General features: G+C 39.3%; 2 protein-coding genes across 2 annotated transcripts in view; one reads left to right on the forward strand and one right to left on the reverse strand.

Moving 5' to 3' along the window:
• Window positions 1–25,577, reverse strand: part of gmppb (GDP-mannose pyrophosphorylase B) — a 336,004-nt gene that overhangs the window by 254,064 nt on the left and 56,363 nt on the right. The gene's annotated exons all lie outside the window — the stretch shown is intronic.
• Window positions 3,616–23,840, forward strand: tmem74b (transmembrane protein 74B). Its single transcript, XM_072381483.1, has 4 exons — window positions 3,616–3,727; window positions 4,677–4,735; window positions 7,568–7,822; window positions 10,445–23,840. Exons 3-4 carry the CDS (start codon window positions 7,616–7,618, stop codon window positions 11,054–11,056), a joined length of 819 nt encoding a protein of 272 aa, XP_072237584.1. The 5' UTR covers window positions 3,616–3,727; window positions 4,677–4,735; window positions 7,568–7,615; the 3' UTR covers window positions 11,057–23,840.

Consider the following 25,577-nt stretch of genomic DNA (forward strand, 5'->3'; position numbering starts at 1 on the left):
GAATAAACGTTTAGTTCTGACATGAGCCACGAAAAAGCCATTTAGGACAGAAAGCTGGAGAGCTCAGTAGCTGCTTTTTATGAATAAGGAGAGGATTTCCAAAGCAACCATTCATTCTTTGAAGACCAGATGTAAACGTCAGGATTATTAATGTCACTTTTTACACCCGCCAGCTTGGTTATTGAATGTAAACATAAAGACTGTTGAGCTCACATGATCTGTTTGCAGCCACTCTGTCCCTTTTTTTTTATCTTTTCCTCTAACAGATGGGTTTATTTAGCATTTCCTCGTAGTTGTTTTGAGTCTCTTTCCCCCAGGTCCAAACATATTCCAAGGAATGGTTGTTTTATAGTTGGAAAATAAAGACAGAACCTGCAGAAATGTGTCTCTTTGATAGATTTTCATTACTGTTGCAACCATGAAAAGGATACAGAGTCCCTTTTTTTTCTCAGGTGTCAGACGGTCAGATTAAGTATTAGATATCTTGCATGATTAGACTTTTTATGTCGTTCATGCAGCTTTCAAATGTAGGAAGCGAGATGCAGAGAAAGCTCCACATCCCCATGAATGCAATCCTATTATATCCTGTAAAACTGATTACAATGGCCTGATCTAAAATTAGCACAGCTGAGTATTTGGGCCACCTCTGCAAAGAGCTGCCTGTGAGCTTCTCAGTGGTTTTTTTTTTCTGATAAGTCTTCCCTCACCTGACCTTACATCTGCTCAAGGTGAGCAGTGATGATCCACCTGAGGCATCAAACACACAGTTGCCGTGTTACAGTCTACTGCATTTTTTGTATGGATGACTTCACAGCAACAGACGGTGTTTTCATCTCTGAGAGAGATGGAGCACTGAGTTCACTGTCTGTGAGTCGTATGCCAAGAAAATCTGTGATGTTTAACGTCTGCAGGAGCTGCTTTCATCACCTGTTTATGTTTTATTCAACTCTAATCGGCTTTATTGTTCCAGGGTGGCCTGAGCTATGTCCTTTCTCAAGACTTGTTTCCAGTATTTGTAAAGCATTTATCAAACAGCAGAGCATCTTCTCTCAGAGCTGGTGTTTTCCCAAAGACAGCATTATACTCTCAGTCCACACTGACCTGGTTTGAGGTGAAATACATTAACTGTTCGGTGGATTTTAATGAGGGTGAGCTCACGACCTTTGCTTGAATTAAAAACATTTGTGGTTTTAGGTCTGATGTTTGTTCATCTGTTCATCCTTCTGGCCCTCCGTCTATCTGCCATATTTCATTTTAGCATTGCGTTAGTTTGAGGGGAAGCAAAGGAGCCCCAGCCTTGCTGTCTTAGCAGCTTCCTCCAGTTATCCGTCAGCAGCACCCAGGCCAGCTTGGAGGAATAATCCCCCATAAGAATCCAAGGCCGACTCCACTGCCTCCACTCAGCTGGCATCTAAACGAGACATCTAGGAGACATCCATGTTAGGTTCTTTAATCATCTAAACTGGCTCCCCTCATTATGCTGCCTAATCTTGCATAATAAACTGCTATTCTGCAGAAAGAATCATTTTAATAATTGTGGTTGTGTTCTTCAGTCATTACTCAAAGTTTAAAGACATAGACAAGCTGTCTCAGATCTGGAGGTTCTGATCCATATTATAGTCACACCCCCCTCATTACAAACCATTCAAGAGAGCGATGGAGACCCTCCTGCAATGGTGCCAGAAAGACTTCATCATCTGCAAAGATTGAAACTACTGATTTCTGTGCTGGATGACCTTCCTCACCACAGCAAGTCCAATACCCATTCTGAACTTAGGCAGCTCTGACCATATGAGCACAACTGTCACTGTGAGATTGGAGGGAGCCAACGGTCCGTAGAAATGGTCCGGTATTCACAAAATACGTAGAACCTGGTCTTAAAGCGTTCTCAAAGTCAATGAAAGGCTTAAAGAGATATATCACTGGTTCAATTCCCGACCTATGCATCTTTTCCCCAGTCCAGAAGATCAGCGTCACAAAGCTATATAATCACCATGGTTACATGCACAGATCCAAGTGTGTTGAACCAGTACCAAGCGTTCAGCTCCAGCACGTGAGCTACGGTTCCAGATCAACTTGGCCATTTAACTAACCACCGTCCTTTTGCAGTTTACATGCATGGGAGTGGAACTGAATTATTGAGTATACCCACAAAGCTGTGGACTTCATGAGAAAACACTGTGCTGCTTCTAACTTTCTCTGTGGGGGATCATCGTACATGTAAGTGCAGCTGAATTCACTGCACAGATGTTGTAACATCAGGATTTTATTAGAGCAGAGAAACAGTCTGCAGGGCTTTAAGAAACCAAGGGCAGATACACAGTCAGAATGGGTTTATATTCAGTCAAAAAACACAGAAAAACGTGAATGAAAGCAGCTTTATTTGGAATTTGGCTGTATTATTATACATTTACACTTTGCTTTTACTGTTTTAACAGTAAGATTTGGAGCATCTACATGGCACCTTTGCCCTATCGAGTCTATTTGAGCTTATACACCCAGGAGGGATTTGATACCTCCACGAAAGGAAAGAGAAAGACCAAGATGAACCAGACAAACACTGCATACAGAGCAGATTCAGAGCTGCAAGTTATTCCTCATCCATTGCCTTATTCAAGGGAAGTCTTTGAAGTTCTTGGCTGAGGGAACGATTCTTGACTTTGGCAGACTGATGTGTTATCCAGATACTAATTATTTTCTAAAGTACGTGCCATTTTCAACTCCTGTTAAACTCAAATAAATCATCTGGTGTCTCAGGTTATTACTAAATCATGGGTATATTGAAGTGAGTATATTATGAGGTATGGTTTATGGTATACCTCCATTTACTTTACCCAAACTGTGGCCATAAAACTGTAAAACCCCTCCCCTAAACCGGCTAAACTCTGAGTCACCCTGTCTGAGAAAAGTGGCTGTAACTTCATCAGTAATAATTGTGTGTTGACAGTTGTGTATTATTATGTAATTCTAAGAGAAAAAAAATGAAAAATATGAGCTGGGAACCTCAGACCATTGAATGAAGAAGCCATCTGCAGTTCTTTTTTTCATCAGGTTCTATATCGTTGTAAATGGAATCAGGGATTTAAAAGATTAATGTATTACTTTAGATTGTTTTTCATCTGTAATCCATCAGAATAAAAGCCCATAAAATAAGCAAATTCAAATATGAGAGTCATAGATTATTTCTAAAGTGATTACAAAAAATGAGGATAGTGTTCATAGGAATAAAACATAATTTAGGACGAAAGTACGCAGCATCTATGTAACAAAGACTTCCATATTAAAAGACAGTTTTGTCCAACTAGCTCCCTTTTTAATAACGATTTAAACAGTTTAGGCGAATTAACCTAATTGCATGTAGCTTAACAATCAGTGGTTTGGTTGGGGTGGGGGGTGGGGGTGGTGGTGGGGTGGGGGGGGGGGGGGGGGGTAGGGAAGTAATTTCACACATTTCACACCATCGTTATTCATTTTGGAATTGGGGGCGCTACAGCCTCCCAACATTAGAAAATATTAACGACGTAGGTCAAAAGCCATAAAGTCAAAAGGTTCCTGTGACTCCACAAGCAGCTCCTCTGACACCAGCCAGAAAACCACGGGCTGGTTTTGCGCATGGTCAGTGTCAGCCCCTCTCTCCATCCTTCTCACTCATCATCCAGCAGCATCCATCTCTCCGGATGCGATGATGTCCACAGCCGCCTGATTCCCGCCCGGTCATCAGCACCAGGTAAGAACAAGCTGTCATTTCGATCTCTTTCCTCATCCAGTCTGCCACTCGTCGGTATCTCTGCTGATGCTTTCGGCGATGATTATTGAAATGCAGAGCGGGGTGGATGCTCCCTGTTCGCCTGCCTGGATACCCAATCCAGCCCCGGTGTTTCCCTCCGGAGAAATCAGTACTTATGTCGTTGGTTGCATAATTTCCCTCTGAAGACGATCATCCGTTGACTCGGACTCTCCCCCCTCTGTCCCCGTGTTATCTGCCCACTGGTCGGGTTAATGAATAGCGTGTCAGTCGGTGTGGTGCTTATCTTCCCCGACTCATGCTGATATTATCTCTGCACACACACACATTCACACACATATATGCACCGTGTTGTGATCCATATTTTAGTAGTTTGGTGCATCACAAGGTCACGATGATGGTAACAGCCGCTCACCACAAGGTGCAAGGACGGCTTGCTCATAGGCACTAGGGCTCCTTGTGCCGCAGGCGCTTGAAATAATGATAAATGGGAAGTGTGTCAGTGGGCTACCTCCAGGAGATTAATTGGCTGTAGACACAAAATTGTACAGTGTCGTTTTTCCGGAGGATATAAAACATTATTAACATGTGAAATCGCACATCAGGCTGGATTAAACGGGTGGGTGAGGTCAGGGGGATGAGATTGCTGCCTTGTATTGTAGATTGGACTTCTGACTGCTGCCTGATGAGGATCACACCAGCACTTTGAGGTGTTAATCATCTCAATGAGCAAGTTTATTAAATTTGCCCTCTCTGCAGCTCCATGACTGGACCCTGAGCATCTTTGTGGAAAGTGTTTGTAAGGGATGCTTTTCAGTCTTGGCTCAGGATCTGTTTCCGTGTTCCTCCACAAAGTCAGACTAAACATCCCTCTTTGTTCAGTCTGTTCAAGACTCGGCATCCAATTTTAACTCACCATTTGTCTCAACAGGAAGTGACAGCACCTAGGGCGATGCGAGGAGGAGAATATGGAAATAAGTAACCGCCAAGGTGAGACACCTGCGATTCTGTGTGTGATGTTCATGCCTGCTGGTTGTGTTGAGACAACAGGAAGGAAAAACCCAACAAGCGTAACAAAACTGCATGTTTTTTGACAGACAAAGACCAGTATGTCTTATAAACTCTCAGCAGTGGAAGAAACACAGTACTGAGCTGCTTCTTTTTCACTCAAGCACAATAAAGAGCAGGTTGACAGCCAGCTAACATTCAGACTGCACAACTAGGAACTATTTTTGCTTTTTTAAAATGTAGCTACAACAGCAACACGTGACAAAAGCACAAACTTCTTTTGTTCAGTTCTTTTTTGCTGAAAATGTAGACTTTATTGATTGATAATTAATTACCAGTTGAAAACACCAAAGTGTAATTCCATCACATCAAACGTTATATACCAAATGTCATTAATATGGAAGTAAACAGGCTGAGTGCTGCCATCAGAATATTCAGGATCTACAGGAGCAGCTGCATGAAAAAGTTATAGTCTCAACCGCTCTAAAGGCAGAATGTGCATCTTCAGTAATAGAATTATAAACCTAGCATGCAGCCGGTAAGCTCAAACATATACAGCCCAGTCTCACCAGAAGTTGTTTAATTCTTACGTTTATCCACCTCTTCAAAACATAATAGTGTCACAGTACATTGCTGTAAATTGACGACGTATGAATCTGAAAATGCAAAAGCCTCTTAACTGTACGTGTCTAACCAGGTATTTTGTAGCATTTAGACCTAACCATGCACATGAATGATAACCACAACCAGGTCATTTTAACGCCTGACCCTAACTATATACAATGTAAAAAGTACAGTGAGTCTCAAACATGACACAAGTAATCACTTGTATGACAGCATTCACAAAGGTCACAAAGGTCACAAAGGTCTGTAGATGAGCACCTCCAGCCATGCTCTCCACCCTCCTTGTAAGCATTTGTGTTTCAGATCACATCAAGTCCTCCACTTGCAATGACCGTATAGGTCGTCTGTTAAAATCCTTAAAGAAGACTCATAATAACGTTCCAGTATTGTGGCTTCAAATGACAGGAGAGCAAATATCATTCTCGTGTTTTTCCCTTAAGAAGCCATAAAATTCTGATCAGGATGTGGGTTGGGTTGGGTTTGGATGGTACTATGCATGCTGTGCTTTTTTAATCAGTCATGTGTTCATGATGCGACTTGAAGACCAACATATGGCAGCTGTTACAATGTCACCATTACCTTCATGACTGCCATTTGCTGGTTGCCTTGGTTACATGTAAACACAACACGTTACAAAGAGATTTTGTCACAGAAACCACTTTGTTAGAATCAGAACATGATTAAGGGCTTGAATGCATCGTTTGTCAAACACGACCTTCACCCTCATGGATGCCATTTTTTTTTTTTGCAATTCACATGCAGTTACGACCACTAGAGGTCACGTATTCTTTCACTAATAGGTCGTATCTGGCTGCATGAACATAGGACCCATGGGGTCTTATTCAGGAGAATGGAAAACGTAAGTCATCACGTTGGAACACGTAAGAAGACGTGCTGTAGGAAATAAACTTAACATCTTAAGCTGTATCTGTGTGCTAATTGTACAGTTATTTGTAGCTATCTGTATCATGAGCGTGGGGGGAGAAAATTGATTTGAATCATTGTTTTCTTACAATAAATCCCAATGATAGATGGATTACTTGTAAATGTTAAATCAATGTAATCAAGTGGTCTGTGAAAAAACTCAATTTTGACCCAGTTTTGGATTTGATTTTAGTTTAAATCCAAATAAATTCAGTGTGAGAACATCTGTGAGTTTCATGCTCAGTGGCTGACACTGGAAAGCAAAAAGTGCCGTAATTTGCCTCTATCTATCTTTACAGAATTCACATTAAATATCTGAAAAAATGCATAAAACACAGCGCTTTTCATGCCTCTCTGTCATTGATCATTAAAAAGCCACTTATTTACTCCAATAAAAAAAATTAAGCTTTTTGCAGCACTTTAGTAAGATTCTTTATAGAGCTCTATAACGAGTTACATCAACATGGAGCTTTTTACACCATTAGACCTTCCCCCAATAAAAAAGCCTCTTTTTACAGCTTTTTTCCCAAAGATAATAAGCCCTCATGCTGTTTTAAAAGCCAGTAAATAAGTAAAAGCCACTACATTTTAAAGCAGATGAATAAATTGCCATTAAATTAAAGTTTCTGTAACCAAATGCCTCCCACTGTGAATGAAATGGGAAATGTTCAGGTTAGTGAGGATGAAATCTAAATTTCACTGGGACTTAACCACCTGTGTAATACAACTTTAAAGAGATTCCTTGTCGTCTTATTTACCTACAAAGGCTTTATAAATTTAAAAACTCTAACCTTAAAAACCTTAAACCCTAACCCTTCTAAAATTTAATATCATAACTGCATTTTAACTGGTTTTCACCGGATTTTTCGGACATCTTTACAACAGAAAAATGTTCCTTGTGAGTAATGTTTCAATAGGAAATAAACCACCACATTCCGAGTGGTTCAGTTTTAATTTTTTTAGCCTAAAGCACAATTAATAGACTAAATATCTGCAATAGCCTTAAAATATAACTTAAGCCCTAAACTGATTGATAAAAACAATGAGGCTCCATATCGTTTATGTACATGATGAATATTAATGGCTAATGTGATCTTTATTACATAAAATCCACTTACAATCAGCTCACGCTTTACAACAGACACTATAGCTAAGAAATGTTATTTTACCTTATTTTGTGAGTCACAATTTTTTTTAAACCCACTGTATAAGGCTACAGGATCATTTTCTTGTGCCTTCCATCATTGTTGGGATCTACTCATCTAGTGAGGACAAAGCAGAGCGGTGGTTTGGTGAAGACATGAGCACGTGTCGATGGAGTCGTCTCTGAACGCTGTCGAGCTCCGGGAGCTGCGAGGAGGCCGGAGAGGCCCGTCTCCAACGCCGGCGGCAGGCTACGCCGCCCGGGGCTTTGAGAACGCCTCCTACCAGCAGGACGAGGAGCAGAACCACCTGCAGGAGCAACAAGGCCCGGCTGTGTCGGCAAGTTATCCGCCAGGCTCAACGTCCGGCAACAGTAAGGTCAGTGAGGTTATGTGGGCGGTGCTTTCATTTCCTAACTGACTTTTATTATCATAAACTGCTGGTCATTCTTTAGGTAAATTACACACAAAGAGGGTTGTTTATTATAATTTTTAATGTACCATTACAAATTCCTTGAAATATTTGTGTATGATCTAACCAGCTGAATAAGGATTTACAGTTTATTGATAAATCAGATTTTGAAGTCGGTGCACAAGTGTGCAAAGATAGCAGTCTGTTGGCAGGTTTTTAGGAGGTAGACGTGCACCTCAGGGGCAGAAAGCAGTGTTAGTCATGAATGGAAAATATTCTGATTCACCAACCTTTGCCAAAAACAGATTGTGAAGCAGACAAAAGGGATCAAAAGTGCCTGTAGCACCCATTTTGTATCCCAAAATGTTTAATTTCTTAATTTATTGTCCTTTTAATGAGCTGGAAGGCTTACATGCTTTAGCCATTATGACCTGCTGCAACATGTGTGCTTTTACCTGTGAAACCTAAAGCCATGCACACAAACTCATTGGGCTTGTCTGAAATACCTTCTTTGTGAAGCACAGTGTTGGGATCTGGTGATTTCTCACCATACTCTGTGACTGATTTATTTTTAGAACCAGTGTGGTGGGAGATACCAAGTCTGCCATTGTCCCAGAGAGATGCTGTCTTCTACTGTGTGCTCACAGTAGCTGTAATTTCTGATAAATGCGGCAGGCGCTGTGACCATTTTCGCCTTGATTTATTCAGTTTCGTGGCACTAAAGTTAGAAATTAAATGAAAAAGATTTTATCTGTTGGCCAGCAGTTAGCTGCATCCTCAAAAGTATTTTTTGTGATTAAAGGAGGCCATCAGTTTGACCAGAAATCCAAGGTTCGATTTTATTTTACTCAAAGCTAATGTAGCTTAACGTTCCAGCAGGGAGAAAGACTGATGAGTTAACAGATGGCTGCTTCCAAAAGAAAGTGGAAGTGAATTCAGTTTGGTCAATTTGTCATGGTACACGAGGTTAGCATTTAAACATTGTAGTTTGGTGTCTTCTGCCACTGGTTTGGATTTTTTTACATCATTGTACATTGTTTCTGTTGATTTTTTTGCATTTATTTGATGTAATTTATCATCCTTTTGTATTTCTGTTGCATCTTTTTGTCCATAGTGTCTCTTTATGAGGTCGATTTGCATGTTTTATGCTGTCCATTTAGCAGCTTTTTGTTTCATGTCCTTTGTTGTCACTGTGTTTATTGTCATTTTACAGTATATTTATGGCATGTGGTTGTTTTTCCATCACTTAGCGATTGTTTGGTCTCTTTGTTGTTGCTTTAAATATGCTTGTAGTCTTTTAAAAAAAAAAATGTAATCACTTTTCCATCAAGAAATGTTATTGATCCATTTTAATTGGGGCTCTGGTCCTGTTTGTGCCCCTGAGTCAGAGCGCTGTTGGCCAGCTCAGACACCCATCCATGCTTCCAATTACAAAGCACCACCAGCATCCATTTAGCCTGAGTCACGCAGATTTATGTGCGTGTGATGTTTACATCCTTTAAGCTCTGTGTTTGGGCTTCATGACTTTGTTCCAAGAGCCATTTTACCCTCAAATTTCTTTTCAATAACATGGAATATCCTAAACCAGTGCAGAGATCATCAGTAATAGTTTTGTGTACTTTCAAAAAGATAGCTGTGAATATAGAACGACGCTCAATGACTCCGCGCCGCAGGCAGTCCCAAATCTCAAATATCAGCTTCCACTGAATGCCAAGTTAAACACAGCACAGGCAGGACAAACAGAACAGAGCAAACAGAACAGAGCAAACAGGCAGCAAACAGGCAGCAAACAGGCAGCAAACAGGCAGCAAACAGGCAGCTAACAGGCAGCTAACGGGCTGCCAAAGCCCTGAATTACAGCCAAAGAGGAAGACATACAGCCACTTACGACTTATCGGGAATTTTCTGTAACTGATGATTCTTATCAAAATATTACCAGAAATGATGAATGAATCATTTTCTACCTTCAAAGTTGTAAAATGATTCCAGACATGTAACTTTTCTGCCTCTTCATGATTAATACAAAGAAACCCTGTTTCTCTGATAAAATGGAGGTTTTGCATCTCTGTGTTGAAGAAATACTGAACGACTTCATTTATTTCTACTTTCAACTTTCTTTCATTTGTGTTATTCCTCCTTCCTTTTCTTTCTTTGTTCTACATTTCCTTCTTTCCTCCATGTCTTCTGCTCTTTCTTTTCTGTTTCTCTTGCCTTTCTTCTTTCAAACTTTTTATCTTTCATGACTTTTCTTCCTGCTTTCTGTCGATCAATCCTTTCTTTCTTTCTTGATTGTTTTCTTTCTCGCTTCTTGGTGTTTACATTTCATTCATCATTTCTTTTTTCCTTCATCTTTTGCCTTTCTTTCTTTTTATCTGTTTTCTTCACATACTTCCATCTATCCGTTTCCTTTTCATTTTCCCTTCCTTCTCGTATTCATCGCTCCTTTTTCCCTCCTTCACCCTTTTCATGCTTCTTTCTCTTCTTTCTTCCTTCAATGTTGCTTCTCTCTTTACCTGATTTGCTTTTTATTTCTTTCTTTCCTTTCCCTTCCTTCTTTTATTCTTTTTCTTTCCCTCTTCTTCTCTTCAGCAGCACCATCAGGAGGTCTCTCCGCAGTCCTGCGATGAGGAGGAAGGTGGAGGAGGAGGTGGAGGGCAGGAGGATGGTCAGGACTACACAGCATTCAGCCCTGCTGATGACCACTCTGCGGACTATGGCTTCATCTTGGCGTTGGTGTTCCTGGTGAGCGGGATCGTCCTGGTGGTCATCGCCTACACCATCCCCAGGGAAGCCAAAGTGGACCCAGACTCCGTGTCAGCGCGCCAGATGGAGAAACTGGAGATGTACTACGCCCAGCTGGGCTCCCATCTAGACAAGTGCATCATTGCGGGTCTAGGCCTGCTGACCCTGGGGGGAATGTTCCTTTCTGTGCTGCTCATGGTGTCCATCTGCCGGGGAGAGATGTACCGACGCAGGGCGGCGTTCGTTCGACCCAAGAGGACTTATGGCTCCATAAACCTGAGGATGAAGCAGCTGGCAACCGGAGAGGCAGGAGGAGGGGACAGCGGGGATGGAGGTGAGGAGTTTTTGGTGGAACGCACAGAGACGCAGAATAACCTACAGCCAGAGTCAAGCCGGGACTCCAAATCAGAACCAGGACCAAGCAGGTATCCTGCTGCTGCTGCTTCATGTGGAGTCTAACTCTACCACACGTTTACTCTGCAGATGTGTCGCCTTCAAATGAGCAAATGCCCAGTTGCATTATGGGGATGCACAGAGATGCAGGCCCTTCATCTCTGCCGACAGGAGAAGCACATCTTAAGCACGATTCTCTCCACCGGAGTGACCCAGCCTTATCCCAGCATCCCAGATGGGATGAATGTAAACTGAGCTTAAGAGATATTTATTCTAATCAATCATAAGGGATGTATGACTTTACAAAAGAGGGCTTGATCCGGTGCAAGAAGAGAGAGGTAAGCCTGTGGTGCTGAGGATAACCGCACATTTGGAGATGAATGGTTGGATGTCAAAAATAAGAGTCTCCTTATTAAATCCTAGTATCTTAATCAGAGACTGTTGAACAATAGAAAGCACATTACCGTGAAAAGCACCACAGAGAGCGACACATGAAAGTTTAAGATTGATGCTCGAAAGATGCTCAACATTTAAACCCTTATCACAAGATTAACCTTAACACACAGTATATATTTGTATATATCATGCTGCTGTGCATAGCGCCACAGATCAAGTAGATCTTACAGCTTCTAGAAACTAAATACAGCATACTTTTTGGTCTAATAAAGCGTGATGGAAGGCAAGTTGATTGCTTTCACACAAGTAAACAGAGGCGACACTTTTAAAGCAACATTTACCTTCACCACCAGCAACAAAAGAGCAGCTGTGGAGGACATAAACCGTACAGATGTGAAGGGATCCAAACAAAAAGCAGACAACTTGCATTAAGCAGCATTTGTGATTCAGTGACATTAAAAGTGCTTCTCGTGGTATCTTTTGGCTTCTTGTAGGTCATTGCTTTGGTTCTCCGGCTGCACGTTCACTGCATAGTCGAGCTCAACTGCTCTTATAAAGTATATGATGAAATGTGGATAAGTAGCTTCTCAGATGGTTCTTTTTCTCAAAACAGAGAGGCTTTATCCTCAATATTTTCAGTTTAGATTATGTTAATGGTATTCTTTCTTTCCAATAGCATAGTTTTAAGCATATTTTTGTGCCCACAGGATGACTCTAAATCCTGTAATCACCCTCTTTGTGTCTGTTTTTTTATGTCTTTCAGCTCATAAGTTTAGAAATACGCCACTATCTTTACCCGTTATTTGTCTCCAACTTTGATGCTGTGCAAGTTGTTTAAAAGCTTTCTGCACCCTCTTCTCCACCTTTTTGAAGAATAAGTAAAACACTAAAGTTGCAGCCAGATGTAGAATCACTGAGCTGGAGCCAAGACCCACAGACACAGCTGACCATTTCCAGGTTATAACCACTGGACTCACCCAGAATGTTCTTTATTTCTGTGTATTTTAGATTTTTGTTCAGTGTTTTGTGAGGTTAACGAGAAACTCTCTAGAATGTTTTGTTTGTTATTTTTGTAAACAACGAGTAAGAGAAACAAATAAGGGAAAAATGTTAAATGTGTAATAACTACATCGATCACACTGCGTTTTCTGTTACTTTATACCATCAAACAAAAAAAATGTTTTGAAAATTGGAACATTTTTACATTTAGATTCTGTCACAAATGTGATGTTACAATACTATTAGATGTTAGAAAAAGCTTAGGAGGTGAGAGGGGTGGATGGTGGCACACACCACAAACACTAACACAAGAAAACCAAATTCAGAAACGTCCAACCCAATATTGTCCAACATCTAACTTTTGTTGCACGCTGTCGCCTGAATGCTAAAACAACAGATGATTTTAAAAAAAACGTTGCCATCTCACAGGTACGGCATCTGTATTGTGTTTCCACTACGTTTTGGACAAATCTGCCCATCTTGACAGACTGGGCTGAATATGTTGACTCTTAATGCCTCATTGTGGTCAAAAACGTTGCCTAATGCAACGTTAACTTGTGGCAAATTTGAAAGCAGTTTGACTTCAAACAGCTGAAGTGAAATTAGCCACCGTTATACTTGTAAAGCATTGCATCTGCAGCCCAAGAGCACTTCTATATACTGAACTGATCTGATGTTGTTCGACAGTGCTGATTGTTGTCCTGCTGCTTTTCTTAACTCTTTCAGAGATTTACCGAGTCTTGGATCCAAATGATATCTGTTTTATCAGAGTGGAAACAAGATTAAGGGGAAACATGAGCTGTTCTCATCCCAGCATCTTCTTTTCCAGCCTTATTTCTGCTGCCTTGATGTTGAGTAACTTATCAAGGATCACACATGTGTTTGAAGGTAAATTACAGACTAAAAACTGTCATTTTGCAAGAATATTTGGCAAGAAAATGGGTTTTCTCTGCTTGTGGCTGAGAACCAGAAGTAAATTTAACATAACTTTAATACATGAAATGTTGCTTTAAAGAAAATCAAACGGTGCAAAAAGATATTCGTATCACACATCCAGCGTCTCGCGCTGCATCAGCCAAAAGTGTTGCCTCGTGTTTACAAATCGACCTTTGTGTCAGCATCACCTTCAGCAGATGCTTCTCTCAAAGTTAAAATTGGTATTTTGATCAAATCAAACATGAAAAACAACCCGTGCTACATGCAGGTTGCTGCTGCTGTAAGAAAACTTTAAAAAGTCCAACTTCATTAATAAACATGTACAGATGGAGCCGTAATTATAATCAGAGGTGGAGGAAGTGAAGAATCTTAACCCCTGTGACTGTTCCTGTTATATATTATTGATGATTGGCTTTTTGCTTTTGTAGATGACTGATTTTGACATAATTTTCTAACTTTCTTGTAAAAATCTGCAGCTAATTGTTATTTTTTTGAGAAATGTTATCACAGTTAGCCCACGTTTAAAGTGACACCTTCATGGTGTTTGCTTTATTAAACCAACAATCCACACCTCCAGATTATCGACTGAAACAAACAAGTCTTCACGTTTAAAATAATTTAAATCCATCAACTTTGTGGCTTTGAAATGTACTTTTACTCCTATCTTGTTTTTGTGCCTTTCAATTGAAAAAGGAACCCCAGTTGTCATGAATATTGTGCAGCTTCCCCCTAAATTAAAGTAAATCAACCTGTACTTAAGTACGGTGCATCAGTAAATATAGTTACACACCACCACTGATTATAATCAGAATGGGTATAACGGAGTTGGACTTAACATTAAAAAAAGATTACTCATTTTAAGGCTCTTAATGTAGTTTGGACAAGAAGCTGGTTTTGAGTGGAATGAACCTTTAATGACTCAGCACCTGCTTATCTGTACTATATATAAACTGATGTTATTTATGTCATGTAAGGGTGCAATATGCCTTAATGAGTAAACACACTGTAAATTGTGTATACACTAATGTTATTATACTAATGTATTCCAGTGTGTATAGTGAGCCAGTTAACCAAGGGTAATGTAGCCACACACACACACACACACACACACACACACCCGAGTGTCCTCACAGGCCAGTTTGCAGCTCGCGCCTTGTGGGGACATTTTGAGTCTAACGTGCAGTAATACGCCTGCAAATCTCAAGCTGTTTGCTGAAGTACGCTCCACAGTTTTAATCCATAGAACCAACAGACTGTAAATATTACTCACAGAGGACCAACAGGCTCAGAAACCAAATACACAGCACAGGTATGCAAAACTGGAAAAACCTCGTTTTCCTCTCTGTGAGCAGCTCAATGAGCTCAGTAGCAACTTAACCGACTCGTTGAACGTACAGCTGTGACAGGAAAAAGAAAGGAGCTGTACATTTGTGTTTTCAGAAATATCAAAGAGCTCGAGGATGATAGAATATCCTAAATTATTTGTTGATTTTAGGGCTGTTTGAAAGTTATTTTCCCTAAAAACTGATCGAGAAACTACAGAAGTAATTTGTAAACATCATTATCTCCAGATCACAAGTTAATTATCTCGTTATTCCGAAATAACAGAGCTTATTTTGTCGGTATAGCCGGTTCATTATGTCATTATCTCGACTGTTCTGTAGTAAGTAGGTTCATATATTTTGTTCGTTCAGTCAAGTAAAGTTCGAACAAAAGCCAAAAATATCTTCATCAGAAGACCACAAGTTAATTATCTCATTATCTTAAGATAATGAAGCTGTTTCTGTTGTGATAACAGCTTATTTATGTCATTATCTCGAGATGACAAGGCTTGCTCGATCATGATAATAAAGATATAACAACATCTATCTTGGAAAACAAAACAGGCCCAGCTATCTTGAGATAACTTGAGATAACTGGTTGAAATACTTCATTAGTTTGGCATTGTAGTGTTTGTTTTCCAGCATTCTGAGCAGCAGCTACTGGCTGAAGGATGATGGAGTTGATTAAACGCTTCTCTGCACCCACAGATGCCACAATCTATGCTCAAGAGCAGACATTTATTAAACTGAATTTAGTGTTGACACAGTAAACACTTGTGATCTCAAGAACCCAAGCCTCTTTGTGTTAGTGAAACAGGTTAAAAACGGTTGCCTTGAGATAACAGACTAATCAACTTGTGATCTTGAGATAAAGGCAATAAAATAAGTAAATGCAGACAACGGCAGTTTTTAGCTTTTATTTGAAGCTGATTCTGCTCTATGACAAACTGACACATTTAAACTTACATTTTGTCAGATCATTAGTCCCAAACTCAAAGATCAAGATTCATGAAGTCATGTGAAATCAGAAAAATATCAACAATCATCTACAATTTGCAGATGGAACCAGTGAATTTGGGAGCTTCGCAAATGAAGTAATCTTTGCATTTTAATCTCACATGACTCAATTCATGCCTTGGTGATAATACTCAAAGACAACCAGTGAGCAGAGAGTTCATTAAAGGTGTTAAAAGACATCATAAGGAGCAGACATCCTCCATATTTGCCTGTTTTGCTCCATATTTTCTGTTTAGTAGCTGAACAGTCGGTCTCTGCTGAAGTGTCCTTGAGTAAGAAACGACTTTCAGATCTCTCATTATGTTAAAGGAGGGTAAACAATGGTGGCAAAATCTACGACAACTCAAGATGGCAGCTGTGAACATTTCATATTGTAATGCATAGAGATGCTCAGTTTACTCTCATGTCTGGAAAAGAAAATCTTTAAATCTGGGAAACACGAAACTGGGAATATTCAATTTAGCCCATAATTAGAAATGCTAAAGATAATTTATTTGTCACTTTATTAAAAACACATCATATGTATAGTAGATTTCAGTGTTCAGAGTTTATTGCTTTTCCTACTTAGTAGTTCCAAATTGGACATTTTCTGAGTACAGCATGTATGTTAACATACAGTTTGTCTCGTGGTCAGTTGGGAAATAGGCTAGAAACACCAATGATGCTTTATTTATCTCTATGAAACCCAGCATTAATGTCATAGTAATATATTTCAGTTGAAGATGTTTTTCACGGCCTCTTCGACTCCACGTTTAGGCAACAAGTCCACCGACTGAAACCCTACAGATTGTTTGTTCATATATGACCAATAACAACGTCATGTAAAGTATCGTCTCTTCAAAAGTCTTTGGTCACTTCCTGGTTGGGTTTAGGCAAGAAACGTCACATAATTATGGTCAGAAATCAAAACTACTTGGTTGGGAATGGAAAACAATCATGGTTGGTGGTAAAATACTTCAACAACGCAACTGTTACCTTTATGAGGGACCTTTTTACAGCTCGTGTGCAGTTTCTCGTATGACCACTAGAGGCAGCATATTCTTTGAAAGTAATTTCAGGTCGTTTTGACCTGCAGAAGCAAACGACCAGTATGCTTCTATTTCTGACCGTCTCCATCAGGATACATTCATACTATCACACCGACTTCAATGTGACTGAAACGGGGAGAAAACTGTGGGCTCACTCAAACTTTTTGGACTTTTTGGCCTCTGCCAGACAAGATATTTTGAGACTAACAGACTCAGAGAAAATTCGCTCATGATGCAACAAAGATCCATCATAAGAGGGGTTCTGCTGGTATTCATAGCAGTGAAACACACATTAATGAATAGCTGTAAGTGAATCCCTGCAATTATAAATTTTACTCATTTTCTGGCTGAAACATGTAAATAATCTAAATAATTTGTCTTTAAGGTACATTGCAGGCAGCTTGAAAAGTCAGGTTATTTTATAAGAAACCAAATTTTACAAGGAAATATGTGAAAGTCAAGTTTTTTACAGATTTATCTGATGAATTGTTGCTTTCAGGTAAATCCATATTCTATAATAATCTCATAAATTTTAGATTTGTTCCTGCAGGGTTACTCTAGGTGATGAACTGTAGGTTAATTCAATTTAATTGCATGTTTTGTTGATTTTTCAGCAATTAAATCACACAAAGAAATCATTTTTACATCAATTTGCATAGTTTATATTTGTGTAAAAGATGTCTTTTGTGTTTGTGGTGGGTTTTGAGATTTACCGAGCTTATTATCAGTCCACAAAGGCAGCATGTCTTCTCTGACATTTATATCACAGACTAATAAGGGTTAATGGCTATTAGCCTTAAAAAAAACCTTCAGAGGCTCAGTAATTTGCTAAAACACTACATTTATTAGGGACTATATTTACCGATTACAAAATTGGTGCTTTAATGAGCATTTGTCACAGCAGGATGGTGTAAGTACAATTAGTGCATTTGTGGTAACAAAAGCACTTTGAATTGTTTTTGGAACAACAGGGGAGCCAATGACAAACAGCAGTGAGTTATGTTAGGAAATATCGCCGGCAGGATCATGTTTCAGTCTGTTAATGTCGATGTGTTGCATGAAAATCAAACATTATCAGCAGACCCATCCCCCCCTAAAAGTGCTCTGATTTCACTGAGACAGAAATACACAGAGACTAAGTTTAAGCCTGTTATTCAGAGTAAAGCACACATTCAGCCTGAAGTTAGGAGTCAAAGACATTTTAAGGGTGGTCACGCAGAAGCAGAGATTTACACAAAGAAGCAGAGGCTGAAGATCTTCTTCTGAGAGGGCGAGGAAGATGTGGGTGAGGCGGTGGGATGCTGCTGGATGACGTGAGGTGATTGTTGAAGAGGTGGATTTTCAGCACGTAATGTGGAAGATGTGGAGTGCCAGCGCATGAACCGAAGTTGTTTAATGAGACACTCAGGTCTCGCTGCTCACCTCTCAGCAAGAAGGAACAGACATCGCTCAGCTTAAGCTTTTAACAAGCGTGAAGCCTGATGTTGATTCTTGTAAGGAGAGGAAGAGATTCAATCTGCTGTGCCTGGAGATCCTCATTAGGGGGGAAACAACGCAGCTGCAGAGGCACAGAATGATAGAAGGAATGATTGTTGCCGATGGTTCGCTACACACAGGTTGGATACACAGAGGTGGATGAAACAGGCTTTTAGTTAAGCTGCATGGATAGACAGTTTATGAAAGAGCTGCACTCTTAAAGTGGAATCCCCCCTGATTTTACGTATCAAAAGCCCCATTCAGACTGTTGGAGGGTTCTGATATTCTCTGCCCTGCTCATTAACCTTTAACTGCCAGTAATAATTACTAAAATGACCTTTATTCCAGCAAAGTCACCTCTCTTCCTGAAACTTGGATGTGTTTTAAACTGGCTGTTTCGTTATTTTCTACAGGACAATTCTGTCAAAATTTAGGCTTTTTGTAAAATTTCTTGAAAATGTTTGCAGCAATTTGGTGCTGAAACTAACACAGAAGGGAGGAATGTGACCTGGAAGCTGCACAAAGGCTGCAAAAAGTTTGATCTCGACTGTTAAGATGAGATAAATAACCAGGGAGCACAAGTGCTTCATCTCCCACATTTATCATACAGCTAAATGCATCAAAATGGGTGTAAAATGGGTTTCCAGGGGCAAGATGCACAAAGCTGTAGGCAGGAATAGGCATACAGACTATTTTCACCACATTCATAAAGCCATGCGTACATATTTTTCTCTTGTCTACACCTCAGCCACTGGAAAATTATACGCATGCACTCTAGCTTGATTTCTACCTCCATCTTTATCCATGAATGGATTTAATCACCCCACAATTAATCACTTTTCACCACCATTAAGCAGTAATGAAAAGAAGCAAATTTTTTTACTGAGACACTGATCATTGAAAACATGTAATTGGTTTTATTTGGTGCTCTCAGTTCTGGAACGGCAAGCAAAACAAAAAATACAATCGAATGGAAAAAATCGAAAAGAAGCAATCAACTCTTTAAATAAATTACCCTCCAGATGCAAAAGAAGTGCGTTGGCTCACATACTGACAGTACTGTTCTCCGTATGATGCAAGGTCTTCCCACGCTGCCGTGGCAACCATCCTGATGCACAATCCTTACACAAACATTACATCCTGAAAACTGATGATTAAAAAAAAACTAAATCAGAAAATAAAATCATCATACTGAGCTAGTTAAGTGAAAGGGTTTTGTTTTATGTTAAAAAATGTCCCCTCTTTTCCCATTTCCACCTCATATGATGCTTCAGTTGCTTCAAAGACATGTGCATGCATGGTCTGACCTTCAAATGGAGAATCTATTTACTGTTAAAGCTCATAATCATCCTTTCAGTGACCATTTTAATACAATACTGCAGGAGTATATTCATGTATACCACTATTAAAGTGCCCTTTGCACAAAAAATTTAAGAAATTAAAACTTCAGAACACAAATCAATACTTACGTTTCATAATTTTGTTTCACAAATTTCCTTTTTCAGAGTTGTATTGTTTAAGTGAAATTGAAATTAAAGGTATTTGAGTTTAACTAAATATAATTAGTCACAACTTTTCTGAAAATCATATAATATTGTATTACAACTATGTATTTATTAGTGTACATATCAGCTCTGGTATAAGAGCTAGTTTACTTCATGTGCTGCTGGGTTGCTTAATATGAAATAGAATATATCAGAATTAAGTAGCTAATTATATTTTCCATGATGATATGAGTCCTCTGGAGACCTGTACTGCAGCAGAAGCTAAAAGTCTAATTCAAAGGGATTATTAAGAGTTCTTGACTCTAATGTGATGAAACCTAGCTGCATTGTATGTCAAAGTGTTTGTGTTGTTACAGTTTAGCCATGCAAACACGTTTGGTTTCTCATGCTCAGATTAAGTTTGTCTTTATTAAGATACATCTGCAAATGGCTCCTAAAATAGTGCCTTTAAGGAGTGTGAAGTCAGTATGTTTTTCAGTAAAAGACGACCCATATAATCAACGTAAGTTATCACCCTGAACCCAGGATTTTGTGAGTGGTTTTGTTCTTTATTCCTTATTTCCACGGTGCATTTTCATACAGTTCATACATAAGGATGGACAGGAACTGTTAGTGAACTGGAATTAGTGTGTTAGAGGGGAAAACAGTAAACATATAAAGGTTGCATGCATCTGTTAGATGTGATTTTGCCCTGGCAGTATTCCTACAGCACCGATCGTCCCGTAAAGGGTGAAAAATGAGCTCAAAGTCAAAAACATAAATGGATGTTTATTATTAATTGGAACAAACAGTGTCAGTGAAAACACCTGAACTATGTTTCAGATCCTCTTTGACGAGTTTGAATGTCAGGCTGAACACGAACACTTCGTCCAATGACACAAAGTAAATCAATCTTTATTCTCTATGCAGTACAATGACTCTGTTACCACAGAAAGTCTATTTATATCGAGGACTGGTGCTGGAGCAGTTCTCGGATGTCACAGAAAGTCCTTGTGAGGACACAGACAAGGAGACAAAGCTTCAAGTCTCCTTAAACATCTGCTTTCCTCCAGATTAGGAGCTTCACAGTTAGCCTTTGTTGGAATTAATGGCACATTTTTAGGACAATTTCTATGTGAATTATTCCAAAGAACCAAAGCCCTAATTCATCCAAAAGATCCAAATTTAGCTGAGTGGTTAGATTTTAAATTCAAGTTTCATTTGGTTTTCATATGAGGAGACAAACTGGTCCTTTTATGTCTCAGCTATACATCTTCTCATAACAAAAGTTTGAGCAGTGTATATTTATGTGTATAATGGGTAAATATAGGGATTAAAACATAAAGACCTAAAATCAGAAACTTACAGAAATACATTGGAGGTTATTATTAGTAATGTGAACATAAATGTACAGAAACTGTACCTATCAGGATTAATAATAAATATTTATATTATATCTCTTGAAATACTGGTCACATTGAATTAAAGAACATGTGTTCGGTGTCTTTATGTTTGGTGTAAATGAAAAGAATGTGGGGTTAAGGGGTTTTATTCACTTTAAGGCTGCCTGTTAAGTCCCTCGTGGTAAATTGCATCACATCATCCTGTCATCCAACATGTTAAATTGACAGTATGTAAAGAAAACCAAGTGAGAGAGGTTCATAAGCATTTCATTTAGCATTTTAAGTTGTTTAAAAGTGAAATAACCACAGTTTCTGCTGCTACAGCTGTGGATTGGGTTTACAAGCATCCAAACTAAGATTAAACTCTCACTTGTCGGTGGTGAGCTTCAGCACAGCTGCTTGGGATTCAGGACAAAACTCAAGGACGCTTCAGCAGAGTGAGAGGTTGTGATCCTGAGTTCAGTCTCATTAATCACGACACATCTCGCCGCCTCAGAGAAAATTCAGTAGAGGTCATTGTGGCGACAGCCCCCTGGAAAAATATAACCCCACAAAAGCCGTGTGAAAATAAAGAGTTTACAGTGGAAACGCTCCTGTTGTGTTCAGCTCAGGCAAACCGCCCACTGAAAGGTCTTTCCTGGTCGTAGCTGGACGCTGCCATTTATCCACCTCACGCAGTCTGCACAAATGTAACACACAGCAGTAGCATCTTACTCAGAGACTCAATGAATGTAGAAATCAATGCCGTAATGCAGGAGGTGGCGCATTGCAGCGTTGTCACGCACCATCATCCAATCTGTCATTCTTTCGTGAAGCAGTTTAGTGGAAATAGCCACAAGTTTCCGTGCAGTTACAATGAAAAAAAGCTGTATAAACATTCCTGTTCTTCTTCTTAAGTTCTGTCTTGAATGTGCAAAATGAATAGATGTATATTTATTTAGATAAAGTGATATTTCACAGATGAGGAATGATTTTCGGAGGCGTCTCAACAGTCATGAACAAACCTTTATTTATCTTTCAATTCTCAACGCTCAACGAGATCTGCAGATCTGCAGTTAACGCCACAAATCTGAATCTGACACTCTTCACTTCTGCTGTGAAGAGGCATTAACAGCAACATTTTCAGCCTTCAGCTTAGAATTAAAAACAAGAGATTGACAGATGTCCCGGGGCGGCCTCTGTAAGCAGCCGACTGTTCATGAATTTATACATCAAGTCTAGGTAAAATATTCCATCCAAGTGAAATATTGCTTTAAGAAACCAGAATGAAATAATAGATATTTAAGTCTATGAAGTGTAAAAAAAAAAAAAAAGAATGTTGTGTCTGTTTGTATATCAGAGATGTTGCCATCAGTATATGAGACATTTAGCACAGAATATGGCTCATTAAAGGGATTCATCACTTTGATTTTAAGGTGTTTTCCTTGAATGATAAATCCATGAAAATGTTTTCCACTGAAAAGTTACTAAGAGGAAACAAATGTTCACAGAGTTGCAGAGAATTATATAAATATCAGTTGTTATTTGATCGAATGTACAATATTTATTGCAATATTAGACAAAAGAAGTGACGAAACTCTTTGCTCTGAGTTACTTAAACCAGGCTCTTTTGGAGCAAAATAAATGATTCTCGTCTTTTTTATTTTTTGTTTGATCAATAAATTCTCCTTTTCTTCACAATCACATTTTGAAATACTGAGATCTAAGACATGAAATCTTGGCAAAAATTTGTTTAATAATCAAACGCTTTATGTTGCTTTGTTTTAATGGTCATTTGCCACTTTATTGACCCTTAATTAGACCTAAAGTATTCTTCTTCTGTGGTCATATCATCTGCAAAACTCTAATATATCGGGGTTTGGTGTATTTACATCATGGCTGAGTACAGATGTTCGGTCTATATTCACTCTGTTTGGACTACTTATGACACCATTTTTTTTTCTTTTTCTTATATAGATCTGTAAATCCAAACAGGGACCACAATACGCAGCTCCCCTGATTCAAATTAATTTTCTTCCCCTTGATGAGGCTGTTTTTCAGCTTAATATTCCTGCCATATTTTCTTTTATGTCACGTTTCATGTAGAACCCTCTGCTCTAAGAACTGTTGAATAAAAATGAGTGATAACCTTGTTTTGTGTAACATGCTATATGATTTATATCTGATATGTTATCATGACAACATCAGTCCTACAAAGCGTAAAGAGCATCAACTTATATTGATTATAAGTGTTGGGTTGCAGATGTTTACCATCTTTGTATCTCATACAAGAACAATCGCTGGCTGGAGTGATTTCATGACACCTGGCTTGCTCGGTGGTGTATTTTGTGAAGAGCACAGTGACTTGTTGTATAACTACATAATATTGTTGGAATCATTCTGCACGGTCACTGTTATTTGCCATTTGTAGACCTTTAAAATCCTCATCACGTACAGCGAATTGATGCTGTGAAACTTTCTTCTAAAACACGTGTAATTTGACATCAAATGAGGATGAATGTGGAGTTTTAAATGTTCCCCCGATTGATCTGGTGAAATCCATTCTCACTCTGGAGATTAATTAAACACTCTCTGTCATCTCTATGGTTTTCAAAGACGCTGCTCTGTGGGTTTGAGCAGGAGACCAATCTGCATGTTATCCGTGTGTGACGCAGCGATGGTCTGATGCCTTGTTCTTGTACATACTGAGGAGCCATATCCTGTATGTAATGATGATACTGATCAGTTGATTTTTAAGTATGATCTTGTTAATGTGACCAATAAAGTTTCTGTTTTGCTGTTGTTTTTAATCCAGCGTGCTTTTCTCTGTCTTTTATCACTCGATTAAAGTTACACTGAGCCTCACTCAGCGATGCAGTGTGTTTTCAATACTCAGGCGGTCGCTGCTGTGTTTGTGCTCATTTTCACATATTTTCTTCCTTAGCTTTAAACTCCTATCTTCAAGTTTAACAGGGCTGTGTCACTCTCATTATCTCTGTTAGTCTTTTACAGACAGAAAAAAAAATCCCCTTCATGTCGTTCTTTGTCTCCTTTTGTCTCTATTCCCTGTTCTCTTACAAGCGTGGCTCTTCTGATGTTAGGATGACTAATGATGTCGGAGAAATCTTCAGTCAGGATGAGTCATGACAGTCGAAGATGAACATTTCCACAAGACAAAATGAAATCCTCACCTCTCTTTCTACCCACGCAGGTACACAGGCGGCCAACACCTGCTGATCTGAGGAAAGTGTGCCTCTGCTCTAATTAAATTTAACAGGAGACAAGTCGAGTGAAACTGACTGAGCTGTGGGTTGAGCCGTGATTTTAGACCATCGTCCCTCCCACTCACTTCTCCTCTCCCCTCGTCCGTTCATTTCCCAAAGAAATCCAATTTAATCCAAAAGAATGGAATTAAAACAAGACAATCCTGGTGATTTGATGCATTTTAAAGGCACAACATGATGTGTGTGTGCACCTCCTGAAGTGACAAGGATTCAAAATATAATCTGAAAGCAAAATATCACACTGATTAGTCCAGATAATGAAGAAGACGACTTGAGGAGGGCTCAGAGAGGAGAGAGCTTAGATTTGATACCATCAGAAGTATTTGAAATGATTTTGTGGACCTCCATCATTCAGTCAAATTTTGATTTGCTTAAAATGATCAAAAATGTGCAGAAGTTGCTGATGGTGACATGCAAACAAACTCCCCATGAAATGAGTTGCTGATTTCTGTTTACCTCCAGTTAAATATAAGACTGGGGTGGCGACCACCCTCCAGCTTAGCCCAGACTGCCCCATCAGACTCCACCTGCTGTTCTGCTTCAGCTCTGTTGAAATCTATAAAAACTTAAACAAAGCATTTTATTAGATACATTAGAGCTAAGAATATAACTCCAAGCATAGAATGAGTCATCAAAATCTCTAAATAATTTTGCAGAACACTGAAATCTTTAAAATACCATTGAGAATTTCTACAAAACTACCTTTCTGTACCGGAAAACAGCACATAAAAGCACATCTGAGCTGATTTAATGGGGATTTAAAATGAAACCCGCCAGTCATCAGTATGTTAACACGCAGACGACGTCATGACACTCAAAGCCCAGTTGTTGCCAAGTGAAGCCTCACAGAGCTGTAGGTGCTGCCAGTTTCCACTTTGATTTCCACTTCTGCTCAAGTCTCCACAGCTTGTTAGAGCTTCCTGTTTCCAGACCATTTGTGGCTCAGTGTTTTCCTCCTCTAACTAGCCCCTTACAGAGAGCACCACTGTGACCCATCAACGACCCGTGGTGTCTGCTGCAATATTTACATCTAAGAGCTCCCTGTTCAGAGAGAGAAAGAAGTGGAGATGGTTGTTTGTCACCTGCCTGCAGAGGAAAGAAGAGCTTGCAGAGCAGAAAGTAATGAGATATCTCATTTAAAAGTTTGAAAAAGCAAAACAGAAACTTAGGAGGAGGTAGCAGTGACATATTTTATCTTTTCTTTAACTCTTTAAAGTGGAAAATGGAGATTTTAATGCTCTCCATCTGCCGCCAACTTTACAG

Source organism: Leuresthes tenuis, unplaced genomic scaffold (genome assembly GCF_036924035.1).
Source record: "Leuresthes tenuis unplaced genomic scaffold, fLeuTen1.0.hap1 SCAF_3, whole genome shotgun sequence".
NCBI classification, from domain to species: Eukaryota; Metazoa; Chordata; class Actinopteri; order Atheriniformes; family Atherinopsidae; genus Leuresthes; species Leuresthes tenuis.